The 27,696-nt window shown below is 38.0% G+C and overlaps 2 protein-coding genes across 2 annotated transcripts; both read right to left on the minus strand.

Moving 5' to 3' along the window:
* Nucleotides 1-656: 656 nt before the first annotated feature.
* On the minus strand, nt 657-3,572 carry LOC149209460 (uncharacterized). The gene is made up of 3 exons (XM_089398632.1): nt 2,447-3,572; nt 1,632-2,347; nt 657-1,142 (listed from the first exon to the last, which is right to left on the minus strand). The coding sequence occupies exons 1-3, from the start codon at nt 3,570-3,572 to the stop codon at nt 657-659; spliced, it is 2,328 nt and encodes a 775-aa protein (XP_089254758.1).
* A 75-nt stretch (nt 3,573-3,647) lies between these two features.
* On the minus strand, nt 3,648-4,490 carry LOC149209461 (uncharacterized). Its single transcript, XM_089398633.1, has one exon. It carries the CDS (start codon nt 4,488-4,490, stop codon nt 3,648-3,650), a length of 843 nt encoding a protein of 280 aa, XP_089254759.1.
* Between the last annotated feature and the right edge of the window lie 23,206 nt (nt 4,491-27,696).

The raw sequence follows: 27,696 nt of genomic DNA on the forward strand, positions 1-27,696 counted from the left end.
CCATGAACTGACTGGCCTGAATTGGGGTGGCTCTCGCCCTCCTGTGGCAGTAGCAGCAGCAGCAGTGATGGTGCACATCTGCTGCCAGGGGGCGTGAAGATGCACCTCGCCCCGGTCCCCTTCTGCTCTGTTGTCTTTCCCGCAATTGTGCCATAGACTCCACGTCTCCTTCAACTTGTTCCAGGACCGAGCTCGTGGGCTTGAAGTCCCCGCTGTGACTACCAAAGGATTGCACTACCCGGATTGATGCAGGGCTGAACTCAACTGCCCAAAGACCACGCACAGGAATAACAAACACGGAGCGGACTTTGCCCGAGTGAGTGTCTTCACTTTTCGCCTCAAATTCACTCCAATTTCTCTTGGAGCTCTGTTCCCACCTGAGGCATTCACCAGAGTCGCAATGACGGATTGCAGTGGCTGCGTTTTGAGGGAGGATGGCGCCCACCCGTCCAGAATCCTTCCAAGCCTGCACCACCCAGGCCTTACCATGCAAATGAGCCTGCAGTGATCCACCTGCCCTGTGAAATCTCACAACATTCCCTCGATAAGAGCCCTCCATAACTGCTTCCTGCATCCACATCGCTTCACCCTGCGTAGCATTGAATGCCAAGAGCTCGGGCGGCTGAACATTAAACCTCGGCGGCAGTGAACCATTACTATGCATCGTTAGCACGGGGCGGCACATGCTGGGCATGTGGCTCGTCCCTGTCTGACGTGCCATCACCCGCATCCGGGGATTCAGCGTCTCTTTGGATGAGACTTTCACAGTCCTGAGTCTGTTGATTGCTTGGGATGATATCCAAATTACCTGATAGGAGGGTTTGGTTATTTTCTACCCCAATATTAGCTAGGAGATCAGCAATCTTGTTGCCTTCTCTTTTTGTGTGATGAAAGGAGAGGGCTCTGTGATTGCGCAACTCATGAGCAATGTTGTTTAGCCTTGCTTCTAGTCTCCAGCTGTCAGCAACTTTTCTGGCTTGAGAGCCATTCTGAATGCGCGTGGCCATGTTGATGAGGATCTGGGAATCGCCTTCCACTATCAAGGGTTGAAGATTGAGTCTCCTGGCTAATAAGAGCCCTTGCCAGAGTCCCTCCAACTCTGCGGAGTTATTGGTGTCCCACCCTATATTGCCGAAGTAGATCTGCAGGGGGGTGCCTTTATGGTTTCGAATAATGCCTCCAAATCCTGCTGGTCCAGGATTGCCTTTGGAGGCCCCATCAAAGTTGAGTTTGTATGATTTGGTGGGAGGGGCAGTCTAGCATCTGTTTTCCTTGATGTTGCAATTCGCTGGCTGATGCATGGCATACTCTTGTGGCAGCTGCAGCTTCTAATTGTCGAGAATTTTTTTCTCATTGTCTGTGGTAGGGAGATCCTCTTTAGTCCATGATCGTAGTAGCATGGTTTCTCTAAGATTTCCATGCATTCTGCTCCAGATTTCCTCAATTGGAGAGCTCTGGTTTTTAAATATGCGCCTGTTCCTTTCCTTCCAAATGTTCCATAAGACTGTGCCCGGGATGATATTCCATAGGTGATTGAGGATCGCACAGTCATAGGGGCTTTTCGACCACTGTCGGATGGAATCAATGATATCGCCGTCTCCTTTGCACCTTTTTTGGCATCTGAAGCTAACCTTTTCCCATAGCTGATTGGCTAGTGAGCAGGTGTCCAGAAGATGTTGCAAGGTTTCCTCGTCTTGAAAGCAATTGTGACATATCGAAGGACCTTGAAAGTTGCGTTTCCTTAGCTTGTCCCAGGTGAGAATCTTTTTGTGTCCTACCATCCAGAGGAAGTGGGAGATTTTGGGCCATGCTTTGAAGCCCCAAATTCTCCCCCAGAGAGGATCCGGCCTAGTGGGAAAGTTGCCGATAAGATTGTAGGCCTCGGAGGTGGAATAGGATCCTTTAGGTAGATAGCCCCATCTGAGTATGTCATCGCTGTCCTCATATCGGATGCTTCTCTTCCTTAACTCGTTCTCAAGTTCTGCTGCTTCCTGAGTGTTTGTGTTGCTGATTATCTGGTTACTCGGTCGCCATTTCCTGAACCCATTCTCCGTCTCCTGTATCCAAAATTGATGGACCGTTGCCTGCTGCTGCTCCTGCCTGTTCGGAACCATCACTGGAGGAAGAACACTCGAGAGTTTGGGCAGTTGGTTCCAAGCGTCATTCCAGAATCTAGCAATGTGACCATTCCTAATTTCCCAAAAGCTGTGCTGTTGAATGAGCTGGTAATGCTGCTTGGCGGCGTTCCAGATTAGCGACCCTTTGTCAGCGGGTGTAAATCTGATGAGCTCTACTTGGGGCCTGTTGTTGGCGTATTTGGCGGTCCATATTTTATCCCATAGCTTATCTGGATTAGTCACCCATTACCACCAGATCTTGGCGTTCATGATGGTGTTGCTGTACTCAGGATCTCTGAGTCCAATGCCTCCTTTGTTTTTGGGCATACAGATAGTAGCCCATTTCACTAGTGCCCATTTGCCGTTAGTGGCTGAGCTTCCCCACAAAAAGTCACGCTGCAGGTTCCTCAACCTTTTTAATACCCACTTTGGAGCAGCTAGGATAGAAAAAAGGTAGAGAGGCATGGCTTGGAGGATGGACTTGATGAGCACCACTCGACTAGCTAGATTGAGAGAATGGTGAGTCCACAGATTGAGTTTTGATTCGAGTTTCTCTAGAAGATTGCGCCAAGCGGGCTGCTTTATGGCAGAGGCAGTGAGAGGAGCTCCTAGGTAAGTGGATGGGAGAGAGGCTGAGTGGAAGCCTAAGATGCGGGAAACAACAGATTTAACTGACGGAGGGGTATGGAAGAAGAATATTTGTGACTTGGAGCAGTTGACATGGGTGCCAGAGGCTTCAGAGAAATCGTTGAGCAGGGATTTTAAACAAGAGGCTTCCTGAACCGAGGGGTAGCCATAGAGCATGGTGTCATCAACAAATTGTTGATGAGAGGAGGCAGGGGAGTTGTGGATAGAGATGCCTTTTAGCTGCTGAGAATGGAGGGCATGCTTGATGTGTCTACCAAGACCTTCAGCCATAAGAACAAAGAGGAAAGGGGAAAGGGGGTCCCCTTGTCTTATGCCTCGAGAGGGCTTGAAAGGGCGGGAGGGAATACCATTTACAAGGATGGAGAAATGAGTGGAAGTAATAAGGCTCATGATCCAACGAACCCATGTGGAACAAAAACCAAAAGCTTTCAACATGTGTTGAATATAGGACCAGCTGAGCTTATCGAAAGCTTTAGAGAGATCCAACTTGAGTAACATACCAGCTTGCTTGGATTGTTTGAGCGAGTGAATGATTTCGTGCACGAGGAGAATGTCGTCCATTATCTGTCTACCTTCTACATATCCCGACTGCTCCGGAGAGATGAGCATGGGTAATAGAGGTTTTAACCTATTAGCAATGACTTTGGATATGACTTTATAGATGACATTACAGAGAGCTATAGGCCTGAATTTATCAGGTGTAATGGAGTTCTCCTCTTTGGGGATGAGAGTTATGAATGTGGAGTTGAGGGAGGGGAGAAGCCAACGCAAAGCCCTGGATTCCTCTACAATCTGCCAAACCTCCATTTTAATCAAATCCCAGAAAGCATGAAAAAACGTGGTTGTGAAACCATCTGGTCTAGGGGCCTTACCTTCTTTGAGCTACGCCATTGCCTCATCTACTTCTTGGATAAGAATAGGGCGCATGAGTAGCTCGTTGTGTTCCTCTGTGACAAGTTTAGGTATATTGCTGGTTATCTTTCCAATCGCCTGTTGCCGATCCACTGCTTGCTCTTGGTGTACCTGCTGGAAATGATTGAGGAGGATCTCTTCGATTTCCTCATGCTTCTCAACTTTTGCCCCCTCTTGGTTCTGAATGAATGGAATATTATTATGCATCCTTCTCTGCACTGTAGTTCTGTGGAAGAACTTGGTGTTGCGCTCCCCTTCTTTTAGCCACCTGACCCTTGACTTTTTCCTCCAATAAATTTCCTCCTGCTTTCTCCTTTCTTCAAGCTGATTGTGTATGTGTCGTTCTTGATCCAGGGTTGCCTCCGTGTGCCCTTCGTTAATTATTTTCTGTTGGAGATCCCCCAATTCCTGATTTAGCTCCTGTTGCGCCTTAAATATATTCCCAAAGGTCTCCCTATTCCAACTTTTTAGGTGACTTTTTAGAAATCGCAACTTCTGTTGAAGCTGGTACATTTTTGATCCCTCTGGTGGGATGAAAGAGGCCCAGATGGTTCTGACGAAGTCCTTGAATGCGGGATGTGTAAGCCAAAATCCCTCAAAACGGAAAGGTCTTTTGGTCCGATCCCCTGGTCTCTGCCATTGCAGAGCGATCGGCCAGTGATCCGAACCAGTATGAGCCAATATTGCCGCCGAGAGATCACCTCCGAGATGCACCACATTATCCGAGATTAGAAAGCGGTCTAGTTTAGAGGCAATCTGATGCTTGCCAACTCTGCGATTACTCCAGGTGAAGGTGCCATTACAGAATGGCATATCTATGAGAGAGGCATTTTGGATAAAGTCCTTGAAGCGATCTACTTATGGTTCCAATCTGGTTCTCCCTCCTATCTTATCCTCTATTTTGGTTATCATGTTGAAGTCCCCTGCCACGATCCAAAGTGGATGTTGCCTATTTGTGCTCAGCGCTTCGATGGTATCAAGGAGCGCGATTTTGCTTCCAGTATCTTGCAGAAAATAGACGTTGGATAGGTTACCATGTATGTTGGTACCTAGAATATGAAAGGCCACCTGTATGAGGTGATGGGAGGCATGAAAATCTGTGAGAGTTACAGCTTGGGTGTTCCATGCTATAGCTAGCCCACCTGAAGCTCCCGAGGCATCTACTGCAACAGATCGGCTTCCTGGCCAGGCTTTTGAGAGTATGCGGCCCAGCGTGGCACTATTGCATTTAGTTTCCTGGAGGAAACACATCTGCGGTTTTTCCATCTTGATCATGTTTTTTAACATCCTGAGTTTTCCAGGGCTATTAAGCCCTCTTAAATTCGAGGATACAAGCTTCATGGTTCAACTAGTTTGGGCAGGACTGTAGTACTTCGTCAACTTCGCATATCTACCGGAGTCCACCAGGATTTTCCCAATCTCTATTGTTCTCTGGAGATCTGTCTTCCTCCCTCTTTTTTTGGTATCCTTTGGACGCAGGCTGCCGTCCCAAGTGCTGCCAGGTTGTATACCTAGTTGGTGTTGGTGGTAGGCTCTGGAGATGACCACTTCCAACTTTTCTAGATCGGTCTCAGAGATGGATTCATATGCTTTTTTTTTGCAAGCTAGTTCTAGTTCTATAATGTCCAGACCGTGTAGATCTATGCTTTCTGGCTCTTCCTCCATTTTCTGCACTTGACTGCTTTCCTCTTGATTAGTCTCCGAGTCCTGCGGGGGGTCTGTCTTACCATTCACCTCCATTTCCTTTGGAATCTCCGCTGTGTCTTTCGGGTATCTGCTAAGGATGGTCAGGATGATAATGGGAGGCTGAGATTTGGGTGGGGGGCCGGATGGAGGGGGATGGGTGGAAGAGGAAGGGCGTGCATGGATATTCTCAGAGTCTAGGGGCTGATCATCTGAGAAGTCGCCTAGAATGTCAAAGCTGTTCTTAGATGCGAGATTTTGGGGTTTGGTAGGCTGGGGCTTGGACCCATTCTGAGGCTTTTTATGCGAGTGCTTCCGACTTGGGACTTTGGTGAAACCATCATGAGATGGGGAATCAGAAGGTTCAGAGGAGTTGGCTTTGGCATTGAGAGGGCAATCCCTGAATAGATGCCCCAGCGCATGGCACCTTCTGCACCTGAAGGGCACATGCTCATAATCGAGAGGCTGGATCCATTCCTCGTCGCGATGGGCAAGGGTTACTGACTCTGGTAAAGCTTCATTAAGATGAATAAAGACACATATTCTTGCATAGGAGATATACTTACGGGATTTGGTTTCTTCTGCCGCTCTGATATATTCTCCCACTCCGTTTCCTATGCCCTTTAGACAATCTTCTTCCCAGTATTCATCGGGGAGTGAGTACAGCCTGATCCACACTGGTGCCCAAGTGAGATCTTCCTTGTCAGGGTTGAATCTTGGCATCCAATCCCTCATGTAAAGACCTGCCGAGTTGAAGAAATACGGCCCTCCTCCTAGCATCCTGTATTTGTCCTCTAGGCAAAAAACGATGGTGGTAAAGAAGCCCTTCGGCCCAAGCTGGAGAGTGACATCTCCCTTGGGTTTCCATTTCGCCGCAATCCAACCGTTTAATGCTCTCTCAGTTGGCCAAAACCCTATGAATTTTCCAATGATAGCGTGATCTTTCATAAACTCTATCCTTCTATCGATCTTGTCTCCTGGCAGTTCTATTCGAGGCCTTTCTTTGGCTACAGGTCGGCAGGTAGATGAAGTAACCTTCGGGCTATTCCCCTGAGTCTCTTTTTCTTCCTGTGGATCATTGTCATTACCTTGATGCTTTTTCCCTTTGCTGAGAATATCTGGATCAACTGATCCAAAAATGACCGCTTGCTCTGGGTTGTGCAGTGAGGGGGAGGGCTCTGACGCCCCCCCCTGAGGAGGTACCATTGTCCTTCGCTAATCCCCTGCAACTCTGTCACGCTGCAGAGATTCCTGTGCGGAGCTTGAACGCGTTCCTCTGTGCTGTCGGCGCCGTCGAGGGTTTCTTCCTCAGAACCCTAGCTCTTCCTCCAAAATTCAGGCTAGAGTTGGGACTTACATTTATAATACATTTTTGCAATTTCCAAAGACTTAAATTTTAGGAAACAAAGAATGTGTGCTAAAAAAAAAAATTATACCTTCCTCTTTGGCAGAGCGAAAGTTAGAAAGGACGTGAGATAAAATGTTTCCAGAACAAAGCCTGCACTGTTGATTGTGAGGATCATGGTACTGTGGGGTTTGACGAAGGGGCTCCCATAGAGCAGCCCAACACAGTAATTGAATAGGGTGAACACATAAGGAAGGCCAGAGTACTGTTTCGTGGACTTGAACTTGTATATTCTCCAGAATGTTGACCTGCAATTTGGCCCCTATCATTCTCACCTGGAACAGATTCGTAAGATAATAAGCAGGAATCTTCCACACAATACATACATATAATTTCAGTTCCCCATTAATGATCTCTAAAGGGGAAGTATAAAACAAGGGTGAGAATATTTTCAAATCCATTCCAAACATTAAAATTCAGGCTAGAGTTGGGACTTACATTTATAATACATTTTTGCAATTTCTAGAGACTTAAATTTTAGGAAATAAAGAATGTGTGCTAAATTTTTTTTATACCTTCCTCTTTGGCAGAGTGAAAGTTAGAAAGGACGTGAGATAAAATGTTTCCAGAACAAAGCCTACATTGTTGATTGTGAGGATCATGGTACTGTGGGGTTTGATGAAGGGGCTCCCATAGAGCAGCCCAACACAGCAATTGAATAGGGTGAACACATAAGGAAGGCCAGAGTATTGTTTCATGGAATTGAACTTGTATATTCTCCAGAATGTTGACCTGCAATTTGGCTGGTATCATTCTCACCTGGAACAGATTCGTAAGATAATAAGCAGGAATCTTCCACACAATACATACATATAATTTCAGCTCCCCATTAATGATCTTTAAAGGGGAAGTATAAAACAAGGGTGAGAATATTTGCAAATCTATTCCAAACATTGAAATTCAGGCTATAGTTGGGACTTACATTTATAATACATTTTTGCAATTTCCAAAGACTTAAATTTTAGGAAACAAAGAATTTGTGCTAAAAAAATTTTTATACCTTCCTCTTTGGCATAGCGAAAGTTAGAAAGGACGTGAGATAAAATGTTTCCAGAACAAAGCCTGCACTGTTGATTGTGAGGATCATGGTACTGTGGGGTTTGGTGAAGGGGCTCCCATAGAGCAGCCCAACATAGCAATTGAATAGGGTGAACACATAAGGAAGGCCATAGTACTCTTTCGTGGACTTGAACTTGTATATTCTCTAGAATGTTGACCTGCAATTCAGAATTTCAGTATCAGGCCTGTCAGATCAATCAAAACTGCATAGAATTTCACTCAGAAATAAAGTAAACATTCAAAAAGGAAGCAGCCTGCCACAAGAAAAAACAAAGAAAAGAAACAATAGCACTGGTAGAAAAGGGTGCCCTATACTTACATAGGGGATAAGTAGAGTGCTAGAGATGTTGCATTTCCTGTTATAAACATCACCAACAATTTAAGCATTATTTTGCTCATTCCAGCACAATATAGAAAAAATTAGCTCTTAGATACTCAATTTCAATGCAAGGTGCACCTTTTCTTTCTCAACATAATACCAATTTATCTAGCAAAACTGAAATTTGCAAAGACAAAATAATTTGTATAAGCAAACTACAAATTGAACAACATGATGGACTGGGTTTTCTATAGGAACTGATTATAAACCCACCATCCTTCACAAAAAAAAATATTTTTTCTATTGATTATATAAAGTGTAGTTAGGTGCATTTGCAGTTTACTAGATGGAACAGATTTATAATATTAGGGAAACATAGAATTATAAACAGAAACATAATAATAATAAATAAATCAAAAGATCAGACAGGTCTGTGATCGATTACCTCTTCCCTTGGTTATTCTCATTCCCTCGGTTTCCAGCTACCTGATGCCAATCTTTCGTAGTCTTGAGGTGGACGCTGTTTTTAAATCAGGTCAATCACATGAATGCCCATGATTTCCCACTTAAATGAATAACTGTAACAACTCTCACTTTGGATGCCATTACTATTTATACACCAGGCTCTTAGGCTTCCATCGAGACTCCCGCTGTACAATACAAACTTTTTGGAATAACAATTACACCCTTCTTTATCTCCATAATCATCGTCTACATTTGCAACACAACAGTTACTGTATTGATATGAACCTAAAGACGAATAAGAAGAGATATTTGGTGACAGCAAGGAAGAATAGGTCGTCAATGAAGGAGCACCAGCTGCCATGCATTTGACAGAGTTGTTGTGGCCTTCCAAAATGGCCAAGCATGTGTGATGAATTTTGCTTCTTGATACTAAGTCCCTCTTCTAGATCCTAATAGTTTTGTCTGTAGATCCAATGCATAGAAACTCCCCAACGCTTGTCAAGCACAAAATAGAACGTTTATGACCCTTTAGGGTTCCTCTGAAAGATAAAATCTTAAGAGACTTCTCATCAAAAGTCCAGAAGTGGATCTCAGAGGCTGATGTCCTGGACTATAAAACTAGTTCATTTGAGCTTAACGTTATATCATTGACCGTTGTTTAAAAGTCAGTATTTAAAAAAACTGACAAAAAAATCTCGGTTCAAGAGTTTATCACCTTAGGTAAAAACAACTAAAAAAGTAAAACAATTAAAACTAGCAATTGTCCCAAAAGGTACAAAGAGAGGCCGATAGGATTATTAAATCAGAATTGTTGAATTTTTCTAGAAGAGTTAATTGGTTTGTGGAAAACCTTGTTTTCTTGGACTGGATCATTGTGCAATTACTTTTCTTTAGATATTTTGTTTATATCTATATTACAAGGAACACATTGAATGTCTTATTTCATTTCTGCTATCCTTACTAATATCCTTTCCATGCTTTCCTTAGCAATCTCATGTAGGGAAGCCCCCCTTGAGTTGGAGCAGAGCCGACCAGAAGACAAAGGAAGAGCTATTGTGGTGACAATGGCTAACCTTCTTGAGCTGCACAAGACTAGCCCATTGATGCTTGGGACTTTACATCATGTGGAGGTGCTATCTTTTTTGTAAAACAGAGCATCCCTCACAATCAGTGCTACGCATGCAAATAGTGAATAGGAAAAAGAGAAACCAACCCTTGCTCCATCCAATCTAGAGCAAAGCCCCTAGTCCTAGGGCGAAGAACTACTTTAAAATTCTAGATTGAAGTGGTGAAAAGGGGGCTGGAGGCATTCAGAAAATTTACTTAAAAAAACTCAAAAAGAGGAAATAGAGGAGGTCATGAAGGATCCCCAAAATGAGAAGGAGCAAGGGCCAGGGCCAAAGGAAGATCTAGTTGAAGAGATTCCCTGTCTAGCAAAAGAAAAGTAAGTAAGAAAAAAAGGGGAAGAGGCAGCTACAAGGACCCTATCTTGTGTGCAAGCTCTCTAACAAAAAGCAGACCCATCCAACTCTCGGAGTCTCCACCACTTACAAGAGGACAAAAGTTGGAGAAGGTGTTGCAGGAAAATGAAGTGGACAAAAATAAAGCTAGGGGATCCCAATCCCTGCTAGCAAAATATGGCAACACCTTGGGTTCATAGGAAAATGCATAGGTATGTACTATGTTTTTCCAGTGTATTTTAATTTGCAAGCAATTTGTTAAGGAGTTCAAAAGCCTGTGCACTATTAAGCACAGGAAATCAAGAATGAAAGCTAGTTCAACCCATCATCCCAACCCTAACCCAAGGATAGGATGAAGAGTGGCATACAAAAATGTTGTATTGGGTTGTATGAATATAGCCATAGCACTCCCTCTTTTCTTTTAATACATTATTATAAAAAAAAATATTGTAATCAGATCTGTAGTAAAATAGAACCATTGTCTATGGTTACAAACCTAGATCCTAAGAAAAGCTGCACTAGGATTGACCCAAAGTCAGATCCATAGGATTGCTACTTTATGTAAAGACATCTTAGCATGACAAACTGATAAAGAAGTTGTTAACCTGCAATAGTAATCATCTAGAATTTGGAATTGGCAAAACCCTGTTAGAAGATGCTTATAGGCAAGATTCATGACATGTGCATCTATTCTGTTTCTGATTCTTTCCTTCATGTGATAGTATGATATTCTATTGTGTATTGACTTAATCGCTGCTACTGTTTTCAGCAGAGTACTCTCAGCTGATTATATCAGTTATGAATGAGCTACTCGTGATCCCAAGATCTTTGTGATCATCAACTTATTATCATGTACAAAGCTAGGGATTGCCAGCAAATTCTGCATCCTCATCAAAAAGGAAATGAATATGGATTAAGAGCTCATGTAGAAACTCCTTTATGCCAACAGACATTTTTCTCATTAATATATGTCAGCATCTTAGGCTGAAGAGGAAACTTCTAGTATACTTTTCATTTCTAATATGCCATTCCAAGTTCTAGTCAAAGTACTTTCATATTATAGTTTCCATATAATTTCAACACGAAAATGTCAATCTTCCAAAATGACCAACAACTTCTTGATTTTCAATTGTAGATCTTATTAGACACTTCATGGATATATTTGAATCTAGTGTAGGAACAACCAAAAGATAATTTCAGGCAAACTAAGAGGGATACTCCAAAAAATCATCAGTCAGGCATGAGCTAGTCGTGAAGGAAAATAACAGACAAATATACAAATACAAGGAAGAAACTGGCTTACATTATTTCCAACAAGAAAAAAATACACCACTGAACAAAAATTACTTTAATAATTACATTCCCCATGTTGGTGAGAGCTGCAGAAAACTATTTAAATAGAGAGTACAACAGGAAGCGTAGTGTGAGATTTGCATACAAAAATATTTCCAAAATATGAGGTAGAATTTTGTACTGTTGTTTTATTAAACGAAGCACAACACTGTGAAAAGAATTATTTATCAATGCCATACATCCCAGATGAGGGTGTAACTATTTCTTTGTTTATTTTGGTTTATGTGCATTATTTCCCATGTCACATGATGACAGTAATCAGAAACATATTATGCAACTATGCAACATGATGAATATTGATCCATTCAAAATCTTTTTAAGGTCTACCAAGAAAAAATAATGAATTGCTGAAAACAAGGATAGAACCTTGTAAGAATCATCACCTTTGGACAAAAGTTATATTTTAAATACATGGAATCTAACTAAAGTTCCACATCTGAAAATTGGAATTACAGATGGATATGTAGCAATGATAGCTTCTTTGTAAGGTAAGAAAAATGCAAGATGATTAGGTTGAAGAAGAGGATACTCACACACTCGCATCATTCGTACCAAGAAGTTTAACAGGGATTCTTGATCTGGGAGACATCAAGTGAGTTGCAGATAGCTCCTCTACACCCAGAATCCTTCCAGGCCACCACAACCCATTTCTCCTTCTCACCCACATAATGGTACCAATAGCTGTATCAATTTTGGGTGTGATAGTAGATGCTGCTGCACTTGATTCTCCCATGATTGTCTAAAAACCAAGAATCCAACCTAGCTTAGATGCCCAGTACCCACTGTCTCATTGCCATCTCCTTTTATCCCTCAACCCATCTGGTTAACCTGCAAATCAAACCTCAGATATATCAAAAATCACCTCACACCCATGAATTCAAATAAGCCCAAATCCCATGTCTATAAATAAGATTATGCAAAGAGTAATAAAGGGCTAGTAAGACACAACTAACACACTTTGAAATCCCAAAAAGGCCATGTCAGTAGAATGAAAATAGATATGTTGCAAGTCATCATTTGGGTGTGTACTTTATGCCTGAATGCTTCTGGAGACCGTTTTAGCAGAAGGATATGATGGGTTTGAGTGACAGGGGCTTCAAATAGTTGGCTTTCTTAGTTGTTATTGTCCTGGAAACCTGCCCCCTTAAATACCCGCTTCACCACTTTCGGATCTGTGCTCATCCAGGTGGCCCAAAGAAAAAAGAGTTCTGTTTTTCCACAGGGATTTGAGACAGATTAAGGAAGTAATCCAAAAATGAGTTTTTCTCCTCCTCTCTGCTCTTTCTTCTCTCTGCTCGTGAGCTTGGGTTCTAACCCCTGGTTAGCAAACCCATGTCTGTAGTTAGCAGAAGACTTTGATCTTGGTGGCTTTACCCTGGTTTCAATACTGTGGTTAAGCTACCTCTTCTTCTTCTTGGCATCCCCACACCCAAAAACCACCGCCTCCCCATTCTTGAGAGCCAGAGTAGGCGGTAACCCACCCAAGCACCTACAGCTGCGATTTCCTCTGCAAAATACCTTCGAAGCTGAGACGTTGTAGATAGCTCCTCTACACCCTTTCTCTAAGATTGATTTCTATTTTTTGTAAATAAATCTGAATACCCTTTCATGCTGTATATACAAGATCTGTGTGATAAAGTTGTGGTAGCTGAATATATGCGGTGGATTTGGATTGGGGCACTCTACATATTTTAACCCCTTCTCTATTGACATTACAAGTTTATACTTGTGCGATTTTCCTCACCCGTCCAGTGTTATTGGCCACAATATTCTTGGCATGATTTATGTCTTCCTTTGAGTGCTACAGGTCCAGAACAGTGGAAATTGAGGCACCTCTTAACCAATATTACAGGCCTGTATCTTTTGAGACCTAATGATTCAACACCAGAAACTATTCCATAGTAAACCTGCTTTCACAATCCTCGATCCAGAACTGGTGTGATTTACAGATGAATTGGAGTTTAGCTACAATGTGCTCAAAGCAGTTTCTTTTTGGTGTCATATTTATCCAGATTCTAATCTATCGCCAGGAAATTCATCCAAATTGTTGACTATCACCCAAAGAATCAGCGATGTCAATCAAAACAATCAGGGGATTGTCGTGGAGTTAGCTTCCTCAATAGTAATAGCACCATAATCTTTTCTTCATGAAAGGTGTGCATAAGCTTCCGCAAATAATAATGCAGCGACTATGAATGCAATAATGCTCACATTCAGGGTTCAGAATCTGAAGCTAGATAAGGTTGCATATTAACATGAACAATAGTAGGTAAAGGATATGCCATTGTTTTTCCAGAGCCTGTATCAACAATACTAATCAAATTTCGTTCTTTGAAAGCCATGGGCTGCAAATACTGTTCCATTGTAAGGATATCAACACCCATAGCACATGTGTCGTTCATTGTTTGCTTTATCTCTTTATCAGATTCTTCAAGACCCAACATTATGGAAGATTTGGTCACCATTTCTCCCTTGAATCCCTTCACATGCTTCAATATAAGTAAGCTCTAGTCATACCCTCATCAACATATCTACATTGATGAATTTGAGCAACAATGGCCCTCCAACCTTACGGTTGTCAACATCTTGATGTCGGATTAGCTAAACACTTGCACACCTTTCAGGATCACGATGAATAAGTTGAGCTATTTCTGGTTGACCACATGGATTTACAGTTTCCTGTCCTCCTTGAGTTGTAACAGCTGTATGTTGAAACCACAAGCTGTTAGCGGAGGGGAGTACTGGCTGTAAGTGGTTTTTATGAAGGGGCCTCTGTTGTTTACCATGTAGTGTTGTTTACTAAATACTAATCAGTACAGATAGGTGTCCATGAGGTATGTATAATAATTTTCTTTTAAAGGATCCATCATAAGATGTAGTAGGGTTGAATTTATGGGTTTATATTTTAAGAAATACCCTAGTATTTAGAAACCTTAATCTTAAGTATTTGTTCCCTATGATTTGATTTCTAGGGCATGGGATAAACTCTAGAATGACATAAAGGGAAAAGAGTATGATCTAAGGTTTGAATTTAAGAAACCCTAAAAAGGCCTCTTGATTACATAAAAACCCTAGAAAAGTAACTTGACATCATGTTTTGGAATAATATATTGCTTGGGTTACTTGTTAAAATAGTATTGTATGTCCAAGAAGAAAAAAACGGATGGGGTGATCCATTTGAAGGCATGATGTAGCTCTTCGTAACACCTCATAAATCATGGATTCGTTGTGCAAAAACTTTATTAAATATATGCCCTAGATTTCTAAAAAAATAACATAATCAAACTCACACAATTAAATGGTTGAATCTTACATTTTGCATAACATTAGATGTATATGGGGGCATTAATGATCCCTGCATGCCAACATTGGTTGTATTGAGGGGCATAAATGAATCTTGCATGCCAACAAAATGCACGCTTAGTAAAAACACAACTATTAATAAATATATATAGTGAAATAAGTTAACTAAATGCACAAAAATATTGATCAAGTTTTACCACTATCATTACCTTAGATGTATTATAAGGTGTTATAGGGGTTGGAATGACTTTAGCAATTGCCTGCATTCCACAAACATAAATTAGCATAATATAATAAGGAATATAAGATAATTGAACATATAAAAGACAATATTCAAGCTTACCTCATGCATCATCATAGCAGCGTCTTGCCCTCGTGCATTTGTTAACATTTCCATAAAAGTAGTGAATATCATTGAATCCCCCATAGTAGCATCAGTAACACCCATGGGTACATTCTTAAGAAAACACATAATAACATAAAAATAAGAAAACCTTGATAAAAAAAACCGATAAGAAAATAGAATCGGTAACACCAAATATATATGTCTTTCAAGTAAAACCTTAAACATTCAAATTACTTGATGTTCATTACAATTAAAAACTCAATACTTAACTTGTAAAGAAAAATTATATTGCAGTGAATCCTTATAACCATCTTAAAGTAAACATAGTGACTGAAAAATGTCATCCTCACAAGTAAAACATTAAACATTCAAATTACTTAATGTTCATTACAATTAAAAACTCATATGTCTAACTTGTAAAGAAAAATTGTATTGTAGTGAATCCTTAAAACTATCTTAAAGTATACATAGTGATCATAAAATGTCATTCTCGGATGAAATCTCCTCATCTGATGGCATATATACCCCATCATTAATAGACCCTAAATCCACAAATAAATTAATACCATCATTTTCATAGTCTTCATCACCTTCAAATACAGGTAAATTAAAATCAATGAATTCATCATCTTCATGGATTTGATGCCCATGTGGTTGCTCATGTCCTTCAGAAACTTCAATAAACTTGTCTTGGTCTTCATCTTGGTGATATTTATCATCATCTCCATCTTGGCCATATATGTCTTCAGGGGGAACTTTTGCATCTTCAAGTAAATCATGGTCCTCTACATCTTGAACAAATGTTACTCTTCGTCCTCTTGGATCATAATCAATCACAAATGACCAACCAGGTTGTTCTAAATTTGGAATGAGAAAATTTTGGTCGCATTGAATTGGAAACACATAAGGTTCAGAAGTGGCTTCAAACCTAGATGTATTGATCATGTGGAATCCATTATCATGGAGCAAGATAGTTTTTTCTTCTCCCACTTCAATAGGCTTGTACCATTCAACAAGAAAAATAAATTTCTTGAAAGACATAAAATCAAGCTCAATAATGTCCTCCAACACTCCATAGTAGCGAAGTGTTCTTGTGATTGGTTGTCTATCATTTGCACGTGAACGACGTTACACCTCAAATGATGCTGAAACTCCACAATCATAAGTTTTTCTCTTTTCATCAACTTTTTTGATGTGAAAATGATGACCAAAATTCCACATTCCTTTGTAATATCTTACCTAAATTCATATAAATATCAACTAATTAGATTCAAGGATATGAAATTTAACAAAAAGTTTATTAAATATATGCAATATATTAATATATGTCACCTCCCCATTTATGGATCCTTTAATGAAATTCAATTGTTGTTGTGTTACTCTATTAATCCCTTTTGTTGCCTCGTGTTCAATATTGGCCTTTAGCCAATTCCACGAGCATCTCTTTGGCCACTTTCTTTTATGGCTTGCAGGCAATCCTCGAGTAGTGTTTTGACCATGTCTATTATATATATTGGCCCATGCATTTTCATCTTCTAATTTCTTTTTTTCAGCGTACTTCTCCATCCATTCCAACATAAAGTTAGAATTGTATGCAACATACAAATGTAATGCCTCCCGCTCCTTCGCATCTACAATGAAATTTTTTTTTTCATTCAATGAATTAATAATTATTTAAAGCCATGTAATATAAAACTTAAGATACAAATAACTCCTAACATTTTTTTATATCTTTTATCCTATTTGAAGTCCCTTCTCCCTCTAATTGTTCTCCTTCAAATGATTGAGATTGGTTATAATTCCATAATCGCGGAGCTTCAAGATGCAATTGAGGTAAGTACTCACTCAAATGAACCATGGCCTGGAAAACCATGTACCCCTCAACTATGGACCCTTCTGGTCGAGCCTTTTGCCTCAAAAATTGTTTCAAGACCCTCATATATCTCTCCACGAGCCACATTATTTGAATATGAATAGGACCACATTGTTCAATCTCTTCTACTAGGTGTACAAGGTAGTGCTCTTGAGAGTTAAAGAATCTTGGAGGGAAGCACATTTGAATATCACACATCAAAAGTGAAACATTCCTCTTCCAATACTTCAAGTCATCCTGATGTATCTCTTTAGATGAGACCCACCTACAAGTATTACAATAAAGACTTGTTATTTCTTGTAAACTAAAAGTATAAACTCATATAAAGGCATAACCAATGTTGCACTTCAAATGATAAGAGTAATGGAAGAGTATGCATGATGGATTGAAAAATACCTCAGATATTTTACATAATTTGTAAATAGTCAAAGTGACATTGTGGTCAAAAGTACTTGGTATTGCTGCAGGTAACACATAATGCATGACCATTAACAAATAACCATGTTCAAATATGCATGAACTAATTTCATCACTATACTAGCATGTCTATTAACAAATAACCATGTTCAAATATGCATGAACTGATATTATCACTAGGATATACAATTTTATAATTAAGTTTCCAACAAATATAACATGTGACAACGTTACCTTTATCCAATTGTGCCAATCATGTGTTTTTAGGCTTGAGAACTCTGATCCATCTCTTGTGAATAAGTTTTTTAATGTCACACCAAAGCCAGAAGGAAATCTTATGCTTTTCATAGTAGAAATGATGTTTTCTTTCTCATTTGATGTAAATGTCCATGGAGCATGAACATATGAGTTGTCTTCGTGCAACCACATGTTCGGCATGATATTGGCAACTCGAAGGTCCTTTCTTAACTTTATTTGTGCTTCAATGTTATTTCCATTTAGATGTTTCCACAAGCACTCTGCCACATTTTTCCCGATGTGCATAGTATCAAATAGGTGGGCTATTGGCAAGCTCTCATAATATTCTAATTTGTAGAGAATAGGGAGTCTTTTCATTCCTAGGGGAAAGCCTGTCCCTTCTTTTTTGTCATACATCGCTTTCCACCTAGCAGGGTTCATCTTTATTGGCTTCCTCATTTCCACTTCCTTTCCATTGAACATATGTTTATCATGCACTCAATAGCGATGATTTTGTGGTAAGAATTGTCGATACTCATCATAGACAATTTTATTGAGATCCCTTGACTGCCTATACAACAATTTTGGCCCACATGATGGACAGCCATGTTTCCCCTTTGTTTGTAGTCCTAAAATAAGATTGGAACCCATATTTAGTAAATGCTAAAATGAACATAATAATTATAAATGTAATTTATATTATATTACCACAACAAATAGAGAGCCCCGGGGCATCATGAATTGTCCAGATAAGAATCGCATGAAATAGGAAAATTCTATCATTGATAGGTCTTGATACATCAAACATATTTACACCATCCCATAATTCACGAAGCTCATCAATGAGGGGCTCCATGTATACATCCATATCCTTTACCTGATATTTCCCTAAGTGAACAAAGAGTTATTTACTAGGATTAACTGAATTGAAATATTTTTATATAATCTTCAAGAAAACATTGCATGTTCCTTTTTCATTGCCATCCAAGGGGGGAGATTGTTATTTATAATTAACACTGGCCAAACAGAATATGTTGTTCTAAGATCTCCAAAAGGATTTACGCCATCCACTGCTAGAGAAATTCTTGCATTCCTTGGCTCATTTCTGAAATGTGGCCATTTTACCTCAATATGTTTCCAACATTTACTATCCGCAACCATACGCATGACACCATCTTGGCTCCTCCCTTGTGCATGATGATCCATATATTTTGCCAATTCCTTGCATTTGAACATTCTCTCAAACCTTGGCTTTAGTGGAATGTGTCGTAATACTTTATAAGGAACCTTCTTGGATAATTGATCTTGATGATACCTATTTGTGTGACACTTTGGGCATTGTTGTAAATTTGCATTATTTCCATAGTACAATATATGGTCATTTGGACATGCATCATATGTTGTGTACTCCATTCCAATGTCTTTCATTATTGAAGATACTTCTCTATGAGAATGAGGCAACTTATTGTCCTTTGGAAGTATTTTGTTTTCCAAAAGTCTGCATAGTGCAACAAATGATTTTTATAAGTATACACAATATTCAAAACTTTTAAGACATCTAGAGAATTAATTTATAGGAATATCAATCCAACCTTAATATATCAATAAAGCATGTGTTTGTCAGTGCATGTGTAACCTTCAAGTTCAACAACAACATAAGTGTGGCCAATATAGAAGATTCAACATTTGCATAAAGATGTGTCCTAGCCAAATGAGCTAGGGGTGAAGCAACAACTTCTTCAAAAGATGTGTAGAAGTCTTGGATAAATTCATTGACACTAGCCTCATTTATCTGCGAAGTGGCTTCTTCCATAAATGTGTCTTGTCCTTCATCTTGAGAGTCGATATTATCAATATCATCCATTGGTTCTTCATGAATATTGGAAACTAGAAGCGGCTTTTCATAAATAAAAAAATCAAATGAAATGATCAATAATAATGTATTAAATAATGTGCATATTTATTTATTATAAGAATAACAATTTGTTAATTATAATGTACCTCTTCTATATAAACTCCATGTTCCAATCTATGGATACCAACAAGCCTTCGCTTCTTTAGTTTCCTATTTTTGCACATTTTGCAACTGCAATATATCATTTCATTGAGGTATTCATCTTTACTTGGAGTAGGTCTTGTTTCCTGTTCATCTGAATATTCGGATGACGATGTGTTATTTCCCTGAATGCACCACATTTTTTAAACAATAAGACTGCAATTTTTAACTTGGGTATTACTTATTTTTCAAGAGAACATGACCAATGAATAAACCTAGGGAGTGAATCTATGAATATGTAGTTTTGCAATGCACTTTTTGGCTCTTTGATCACTTGATTGTTTGTACTTTTGTTTTTTTGTTGTTTCAAGGTAGTGTTTAGTGCTTCTATAGGAATTAGATATGAAAAAAATTGAGAACTAGGTTCAAAACCCTGAACAAAACTCTACCAATATGTTGAGTGAGCATTGAAGATCTGTCCAACACTTTGAGGCAAGCTTATCAAAGTGTTCAAACAAGCATTTAACTAGTCACAAAAAAACTTTTGAAGTATCATTTTAAAGTTATTTATAAAAACAAATCCATCCTCTAACTAAATCAACAACATAAATAATACAAATACCAAAAGAAACATAAATATCTAGTCTGCCATTTTGTATAGAATAATGTAATAGAAATCTGCAAAGAAAAGTTTGTGGACACTAGTTAGGATCATTACATAAATAAATGTTGAAATATATGACAAGTAGGAACTTTACCAATTGGATAATCCTTTGAAGACTCCTGAGGTTATATAGGCATATAATATAGCTGTGGAAAAGAATGAAGTTGAATATGGAGCATGCCAGGAAAGCATTTTTATTGTTGATGGCATAATTGATGCAAGTCCAATTAGAGAACAATTGTTTGATATGGACAACAACAAAAAACATGAGTGATTCATTGACCCTGCCAAAATTGAGGGAAACAATGGCCAGGAAGCTGGAGAGACACAAAATTTCAAAGTTGGAGAAAATATACAGATTGTGGTGAGAAATCAGGAACCTTCCCAGTTTGATACTCCGTTGAGGATCCCTGAGGTTATGGAGGGATATAATATATCTCCTTGTTTAAGCACCTAATTTGGCATGGACTCCAGTATTCCATCAAAAAGTTCAGGAACTTAGAAAAATTTACAATATATCCCCTTATTTAAGTATGAATGAATCTCTTCTAGAAGACAAGGATGTTTGCAATCAGCAACATTCCTTGGATAATCCATTGAAGAGGCTTGAACATGCCGAGGGACCAGAATATGATACCCTACTGAAAAATATTGAGCTTATAGAAATTGATGTGACATCAGAGACTGAATATTTGTCACTGCATGTCCCACTTGGAGACCATGTGTGTGTCATGGAGAAGGATGCTACGGTTTTGGATGGGATAGATCATTCTGAAAGTATTCTCCTCACATAAAATCCTGTAGAATCTGGAGAAGTAGCTGAGGGTTATACTATTTTGGATGATATGAATGTTCCTAGTAAAGGGGATTCAAGAAGAACCAAACTTGTAGACAGAATACCGACTTTGAGCAATAGATTACAAAATTTGCAATTGGACTTACAAGGACCATTCCCTATATTGTTGATAAAGAAAATTTCCATATTATATGTGATTTTATCTTGCTGGTAAAAGCAAGTTGTATGTGATATGGACCTATTTCATGCTAAAGAATTAGAGTCTAGTGCCAAACACATGATCACATATCCAAGCAAAAGATCATCCCAGTGCATCTCCTAGAATGGTAGATATCAAGTGACACAATGTGACCATTTATTGCACAGAAGTTGAATTATATAGCAATGAGCCAATGGGGAGTGCATTTTCATAAAAGGATGACCTCATTTCTCAAAACACACCCAAAGGAACTAGGATTGTTACAATGTTGTATGTTGGGTTAGGGTGCAACACTATCATGTTATAAGACACAATTGCATATAAAAGGTTATACTCCATTATTAATTTAAATTGTGATGCTAATTTACAACTAATTATTGAATTTTTTGCATTACACACTAAAAAGAAAATATAATTGAGTGAAAAAGGTGGAACCAACATCACAAGAAAAACCCAATATGGTATGATGTCCTCTTGAAGAAACCAACCATGTCGAATGTGAGGAATATCAAGAGAGGATGAATGTAGAAAAACCCCTAAATCTTGCAGAAATGGTGAGGATCCTAAAGTAGAAACACTCCTAAATCTTGCAGAAATAGTGAGGATCCTAAAAGAAATACTCTAAAGCTACGTGATAGATAATGAAAGGATAATCCAAGAGAGAGAAAGACCATTAGAATTGAATGCATTGTTGCTAGAAAATCTATCTGAAATTCAGAAGCAATTGCAACAAAGACCTAATGATACCAATGATTAATTTCAAAGATAAAGATTCATTGAGAGGTTAAAAAACACATATTATCTACAAATAAAATGAGGAAAATCACCTCCATAAAAATACACCATGCTAAAAGGATAGATACATCTAGTAACAAATCATTATTTGCTTTGTCTAAGGTTAGGATAGTCAATTCATATGAGCTTCTTGGAAATGGTTCCAAGAGTGAATTACATAAGAAAAAATAAAAATAAGCATTCTTGAACAAAACTTCCTTGAAGGAGAATAGATTCAAATCACAATAATGCAAGACTTTAGGAAATGGTACCAAGATGAGTTTCTTAGCCAAGATAAAACTATAATAGAAATATATAAGTGTGAAAAAATACTAGATAGCTACTTGCAAAACAAGAAACAAAAGAGAATAAAACCACTAAGAAATTAACTAGTGAACGAGAGAGACAATTCAAATTTCTAATAAAATCTAATAATATGTTATTGATGAACATGAATGCAATATATAGACTCTGCTAGAGACCAATTAATTCAAATTAGGTTGGGGTTCCATGTTCATGCACTAGTATAATTCAAAAGTACTTTCCCTAGTTGGAAAACATGTTAAATTATACTCACAAACCCAAATATACCCTGAAAATAATCTTAATGCCTACATCTATACCATGAAAATAATCCCAATTCCTACAACTATACCAATGAATACAACTACGCAAGGAAAATAATACCAATGCCAACATCTTTGCAAGGGAAATACATCAAATTGAAAGGAAAATACCTATGGAAAATAAACCCTTTGCTGTCTTCCTTGAAACTTCTAGCTCAGCTTCGAGTTCCTTTGCAAAATAACAGTGAAAACCCCAACATATAAAAACTAAAACAATTTGGCACCAAAAAGATTTTTGGCCTCTACACCAAAGAAGTTTCAGTGGTTTTAACTATCTTGTTTCCATTTTAAGCCAGCCTATTTCCATTTTAAGATGGCCTAGCCCGCTGTTTCCTATTGTTTCCCACTCAGTCGGCGCCCATGTCTCCCACTTTTCCTAAGAATGAGGATCTTAATATCTATCTCCCGCCACCCACAAATAAACGAGTATTTGCTCTGCTGCTGTTGGGCCTCATGCCCTTAATGCCCATCACAGAAACCCTAGTCTCGTGGCTCTCAAACATTGGTGTTTGTCTCTCCATTTTCTCGACAAACCCTCCATTGCAATGGGGCAAATGAGGAGGAAGGTTTGGTTGATGACGAGGAGGAAGGTTTGGTTTTAGAAGCAAAGGTGCTGGTTCATTGTAGTGTGGAGGAAGGTTTGGTTGATGAAGATGCGGCACCACTTTCCAGTGGATTCATAATGGAAAGTCGTGGCAGGAATCAGACATGGAATGGAGTAGTTCCGCGAGGCCCACCGCTGGATTCCGTTCCATCAATTCCTCCCAAAAGCCAAATTTCTCGTGCCGTCTGGAGAATCCCTCTGGAACAAATCGAGGCGATTCTCTAGCCATCTCTTAGCACAAAATGAAACAAAGTGACGTTGGTGTGGCACTGTCATCATCTTCGTGAATCTGCAAACATTTCTCAATCTTTTTTGTTCCTCTGTTCCTTGCAGAAACCCTCTTTGTTCCTTGAAACCCTCTATGTTCTTGTATATACTTTTGAATACAAACTGGCAAAACCAAAGTAATTAAGGTATCAAACCAATGAGTCATGATCCTTATATGAACAAAAAAAAGAATGGCTCCAATCTCAAACCAAGTCCACGAGCTAAGCATCAAATCTACGTAACATACCAAATCTTGGTCAACCCCACACGTAGCCCAGAGCTCTAGTTTATAGCCAAACCCCAAAGGGAAGAGCCCACAAGGGGTGCAAGTGTATGCGTGAACTGAAAAGAAACCCTGATTGTCGTCCTCCAGCTCTGAAGAAACCAGAAAATGTAAAATACCACTTTCTTCCAAAAACCAAAAATCCAAGTGGTGTGGATCATAAAACCACAAACCAACTTCCTGAGTATAAAATGCGCAATTAAATGACACCGATATAGCTGTAGTAGTGGTAAATTTTAGAGTTGTGGTAAGATCAAATCAAAGGTATTGTAGGCCAACATGGTGAAAAGTAGTAACACCCTTTGATTCGGTAATAAATAAATAATAAAATTTGGATGGAGACATTACATATTAAGACAACAAAACTATTAAAACTATTAATTAAATAGCATGAAATTTAATGTAACATGTTAAAATTTAAGTAATATAACATGAATCTAATGAATGGTTGTCTCTGGACTTTTGTGTTGATTATTATTTTTTTTTAATTTTGATTTTTATTATGTAAAATTAGTTTTTAATTATATATATGGATTTATATTTTAGAAAATCTTCTAAATTTCCAGAGCACTTGAATTTTAGAGAATTTTCAACTCAAACATGTGATTTTAATAAATTTCTAAAAAATTCTAAACAACTTAAACCAATCAAATATGCAAGAAAAACCTAAAAACAAATATGCATTTAACCAAAAAAAAAAAAAAAAAAAACCTATAAACAAATACACTAAAGCCTAATAAATTACAAGGCTTAATAAATTAATCAACTATAAGAAAAAAATTAACTAAACTAAACCAAAATATATTTTATATTTATATTTTTTATGAAGTTTAAAACTAGTTTCCTCAGTGTCTAAGGCCTAATAAATTAATCAACTATATAAAAAAAATTAGTAAACTAAACCGAAATATATTTTATATTTATATTTGTTATGTATTAACTAAACCAAAATATATTTATATTTATATTTGTTATGAATTTTAAAACTAGTGATGGATATTGACACTACAATGAGGGTGGTAGAATTTGTAAATCAGCTAACCACTAAGGGAATTAGTAAAAAATAATTAACTTAGCTGTTTTTGGAATTTAGTGGAGTCCCTGAATTTACAGAAGCAACCTCGGTAATTCTCTTTTACCAGAAAGTTGACAGTTAAGGTAGTTATACCTACCTGTTTCTTTTGGAAAAGAAAAAAAAGATAGGACGCTGTCAAAAAGGGGGGAAGGAAAAAGATTTCTTGAGCTGGAGAGACCAGTGGAAATCTATAAAGAAAAATGCAGAGAGATTTTGTGAATAATTCTAGGTTGGACCAAGAGTCCTCAAGCAAGTGAATTATTGTGAAAAATTGTTGACTCTGTGACTACTCTAGAACTGAGGAGCACGGTGGAGAAGACTGGGCATAATAGGTAGTTTCTTGTTGGAAGGGTAGAGTGGTCCCTTCTGTAAATTTGTGGTCAAGATAACAACAGATAACAAAAAATAACAGCAGATAAAATATATGCGAATATTTTCTCAGATGAAGATAGATTAAATATTTCTTGAGGAAATTTCTTATGTCTATGTATTTGATAGATTAAATATTTCTTGAGGAAATTTATTATGTCTATGTACTTGATATAATTTTTAGAACAACAAACTTTCCAAAAGATTGAAAATCTAGTTAAATTTTCCAGAAGTTTAACTAGCTGAAATGTTATTCTGTGTTTTTTTCTTGAAAATAAATGTTTATCAATGATTGATGATATTTTAAATAAATAATAATAACAAATATAAATTAAAAAAAATAAAAATTGCAACTCTCATAGCTTAGAAAAAATAATATCCCTAATCAAAACATGTAGAAACATTCGTTTTACTGAATTGGCCACTATGGTTACACTGGAGTTTCAGTAGAAAGCCACACCATTTTTCACCACACACATGAAAGAGGTTTGAAATGAGATACTACATAATTACTTACAATTGGTTTGGATTTTATCAAGACAGTCAAACTCATCAGATACTCACCAACATCTTTTTAAAGCTTAAAATTACAAAAAAATAATTTAGAATTTAGAAATATATATATTCTCAATATAACCTGCATTTCAACTGACCTGATCCTGTTGCAGACACTCCAACTTCAGTCTATATAGTTTAATGTATTTTCTTCGAGCATTCCTGTACTTAGACAACCCATTGTCAAACTCAATGCTACAAGCAAAGAAAATGATAAGCAAGTAAAATTAGAACGGTCTCCATAGTCATTCTCAGTGCTCCAGAATTCAAATAAGAAGGGCAACTTAACAATTTCCTTGGAAATGGTATTATATAAGGGAGAAATATAACAACAGACACATGAAAGAATGGAATAGAATAAACAGGATTATCATTTAAAAGCTAGACATGCAAAATCTGGAATAACCCGACAGCCAGATGATGATAAGTGTGTCTATGAGTAGTAATTCACCACGTATCAGTAAATAAGTATGTTAAAATTTTGCAACCTTGTGGTCAGCACAGTGTGGTTATTCTTTCTGATAATTTTAGCCTCTGTGTTTAGATTCATAGAAGAAGCATATCCAACCAATAACTATAGCACATAAAATGTGTCATTCTAGAAATCAAAATAAGCCACCAACACCATTGGGTTTCAAACAAACAACTTCCATAAGTAGAACAAAAGATGAGTTTGTTGATCCATACAGGCGTGATCCAAAGTAAATCCAAGAAGTGCGACGCAGAAAGCACATCAGCGAGGACTGCATTTATAGCATACTGCCACCACATTCTTTGCCAGCGAACACCAGTTCTAGCCAAAATATATTGAGTCCAAGGTCTAAACGGGCCATACCTAACAAGTACACAACCAACTAATATTCTTTAGCCAAAAATAGACATTCTGTGAACATAAACAATCCCAACAATCCCTTTTCGAGAATGCAAGCATTCTCTTAATCATACTTTACAAAACTGAAAACGAAAAACAAAAAGAATTAGAAAGATTGGTTACAAGATAAATAGATTGGTTACAAGATAAATGACTTGTGGAAGAAAGCAACCAGTGCATTACCATGTATCCATGAAGCCTAAAATATGTGTATTATATTTAGATGTAAGAAAACAATAATCGTATACCACAAACTAGTAAAGCCACAGATGAAAATATCATACCAACATAGGTACCAGAGATAACAATAAGTTCAGAGCAGATCAGAATAATATCTCCATATTAATTAAAGAAGATAGTAATATAGTTCAAACAAACTACAACTACTCGTAGCCTACAAAACCCTTTTCTAGAATGGGATCCAGAACCACACAAGAAAAAGTTCTAGTTGCTGCCATTGTTAGTCAAAGTGATGCAGAGGAGCTCAGACAATGCATCAGCCTATAGGCCATGAGCTCCTCTGTATAGGAAACAGTAATTTCATCACGAGTTCTTAAAAATGATTCTTTGCTACAAAATTCAACAGGACAAAAGCTCAATTTGTCAAAGGACGAGAATCTAGTTAAATTTTCGAGAAGTTTAACTAGCTGAAATGTTATTTTGTGTTCTTTTCTTGAAAATAAATGTTTATCTATGATTGATTGTATTTTAAATTCATTTAGTCAAAAAATTATCATACTTAGGAATGATCTGTAGCGGCACCGAGTACCTGAGGAAAGGGGTTTATGGGAGACTGTAAACAACAAAGATCCAAAAGTTTTGTTGAAACAACGAAGTTGGTAGACTCCCTGTAAGTAAGCCTCTATAGTACCATAAACTCACAAAGTGCATTGGATGACTAGAAAAAATTACCTGTGGGTAATTTACACCAATTTAGTCGTCAATTTGGGTCAGTTACTGACAGCCGAAGGAATAGTCTAGAGACAGGGGAAAATAAACATAGATGAATAACTTATTTAC

Source organism: Pinus tabuliformis, chromosome 1_2, assembly GCF_031772625.1.
Source record: "Pinus tabuliformis cultivar Carrire ecotype Pingquan chromosome 1_2, CPIR1, whole genome shotgun sequence".
NCBI classification, from domain to species: Eukaryota; Viridiplantae; Streptophyta; class Pinopsida; order Pinales; family Pinaceae; genus Pinus; species Pinus tabuliformis.

Coding starts and splice junctions, on each gene's coding strand:
- LOC149209460 (XM_089398632.1), bottom strand. CDS start 3,572: ATGGAGGTTTGGCAGATTGTAGAGGAATCCAGGGCTTTGCGTTGGCTT. Junction 2,348..2,446: donor AGTGAAATGGGCTACTATCT/GTATGCCCAAAA, acceptor TGACTAATCCAG/ATAAGCTATGGGATAAAATA. Junction 1,143..1,631: donor CCAATCAGCTATGGGAAAAG/GTTAGCTTCAGA, acceptor ACCCCCCTGCAG/ATCTACTTCGGCAATATAGG.
- LOC149209461 (XM_089398633.1), bottom strand. CDS start 4,490: ATGCCATTCTGTAATGGCACCTTCACCTGGAGTAATCGCAGAGTTGGC.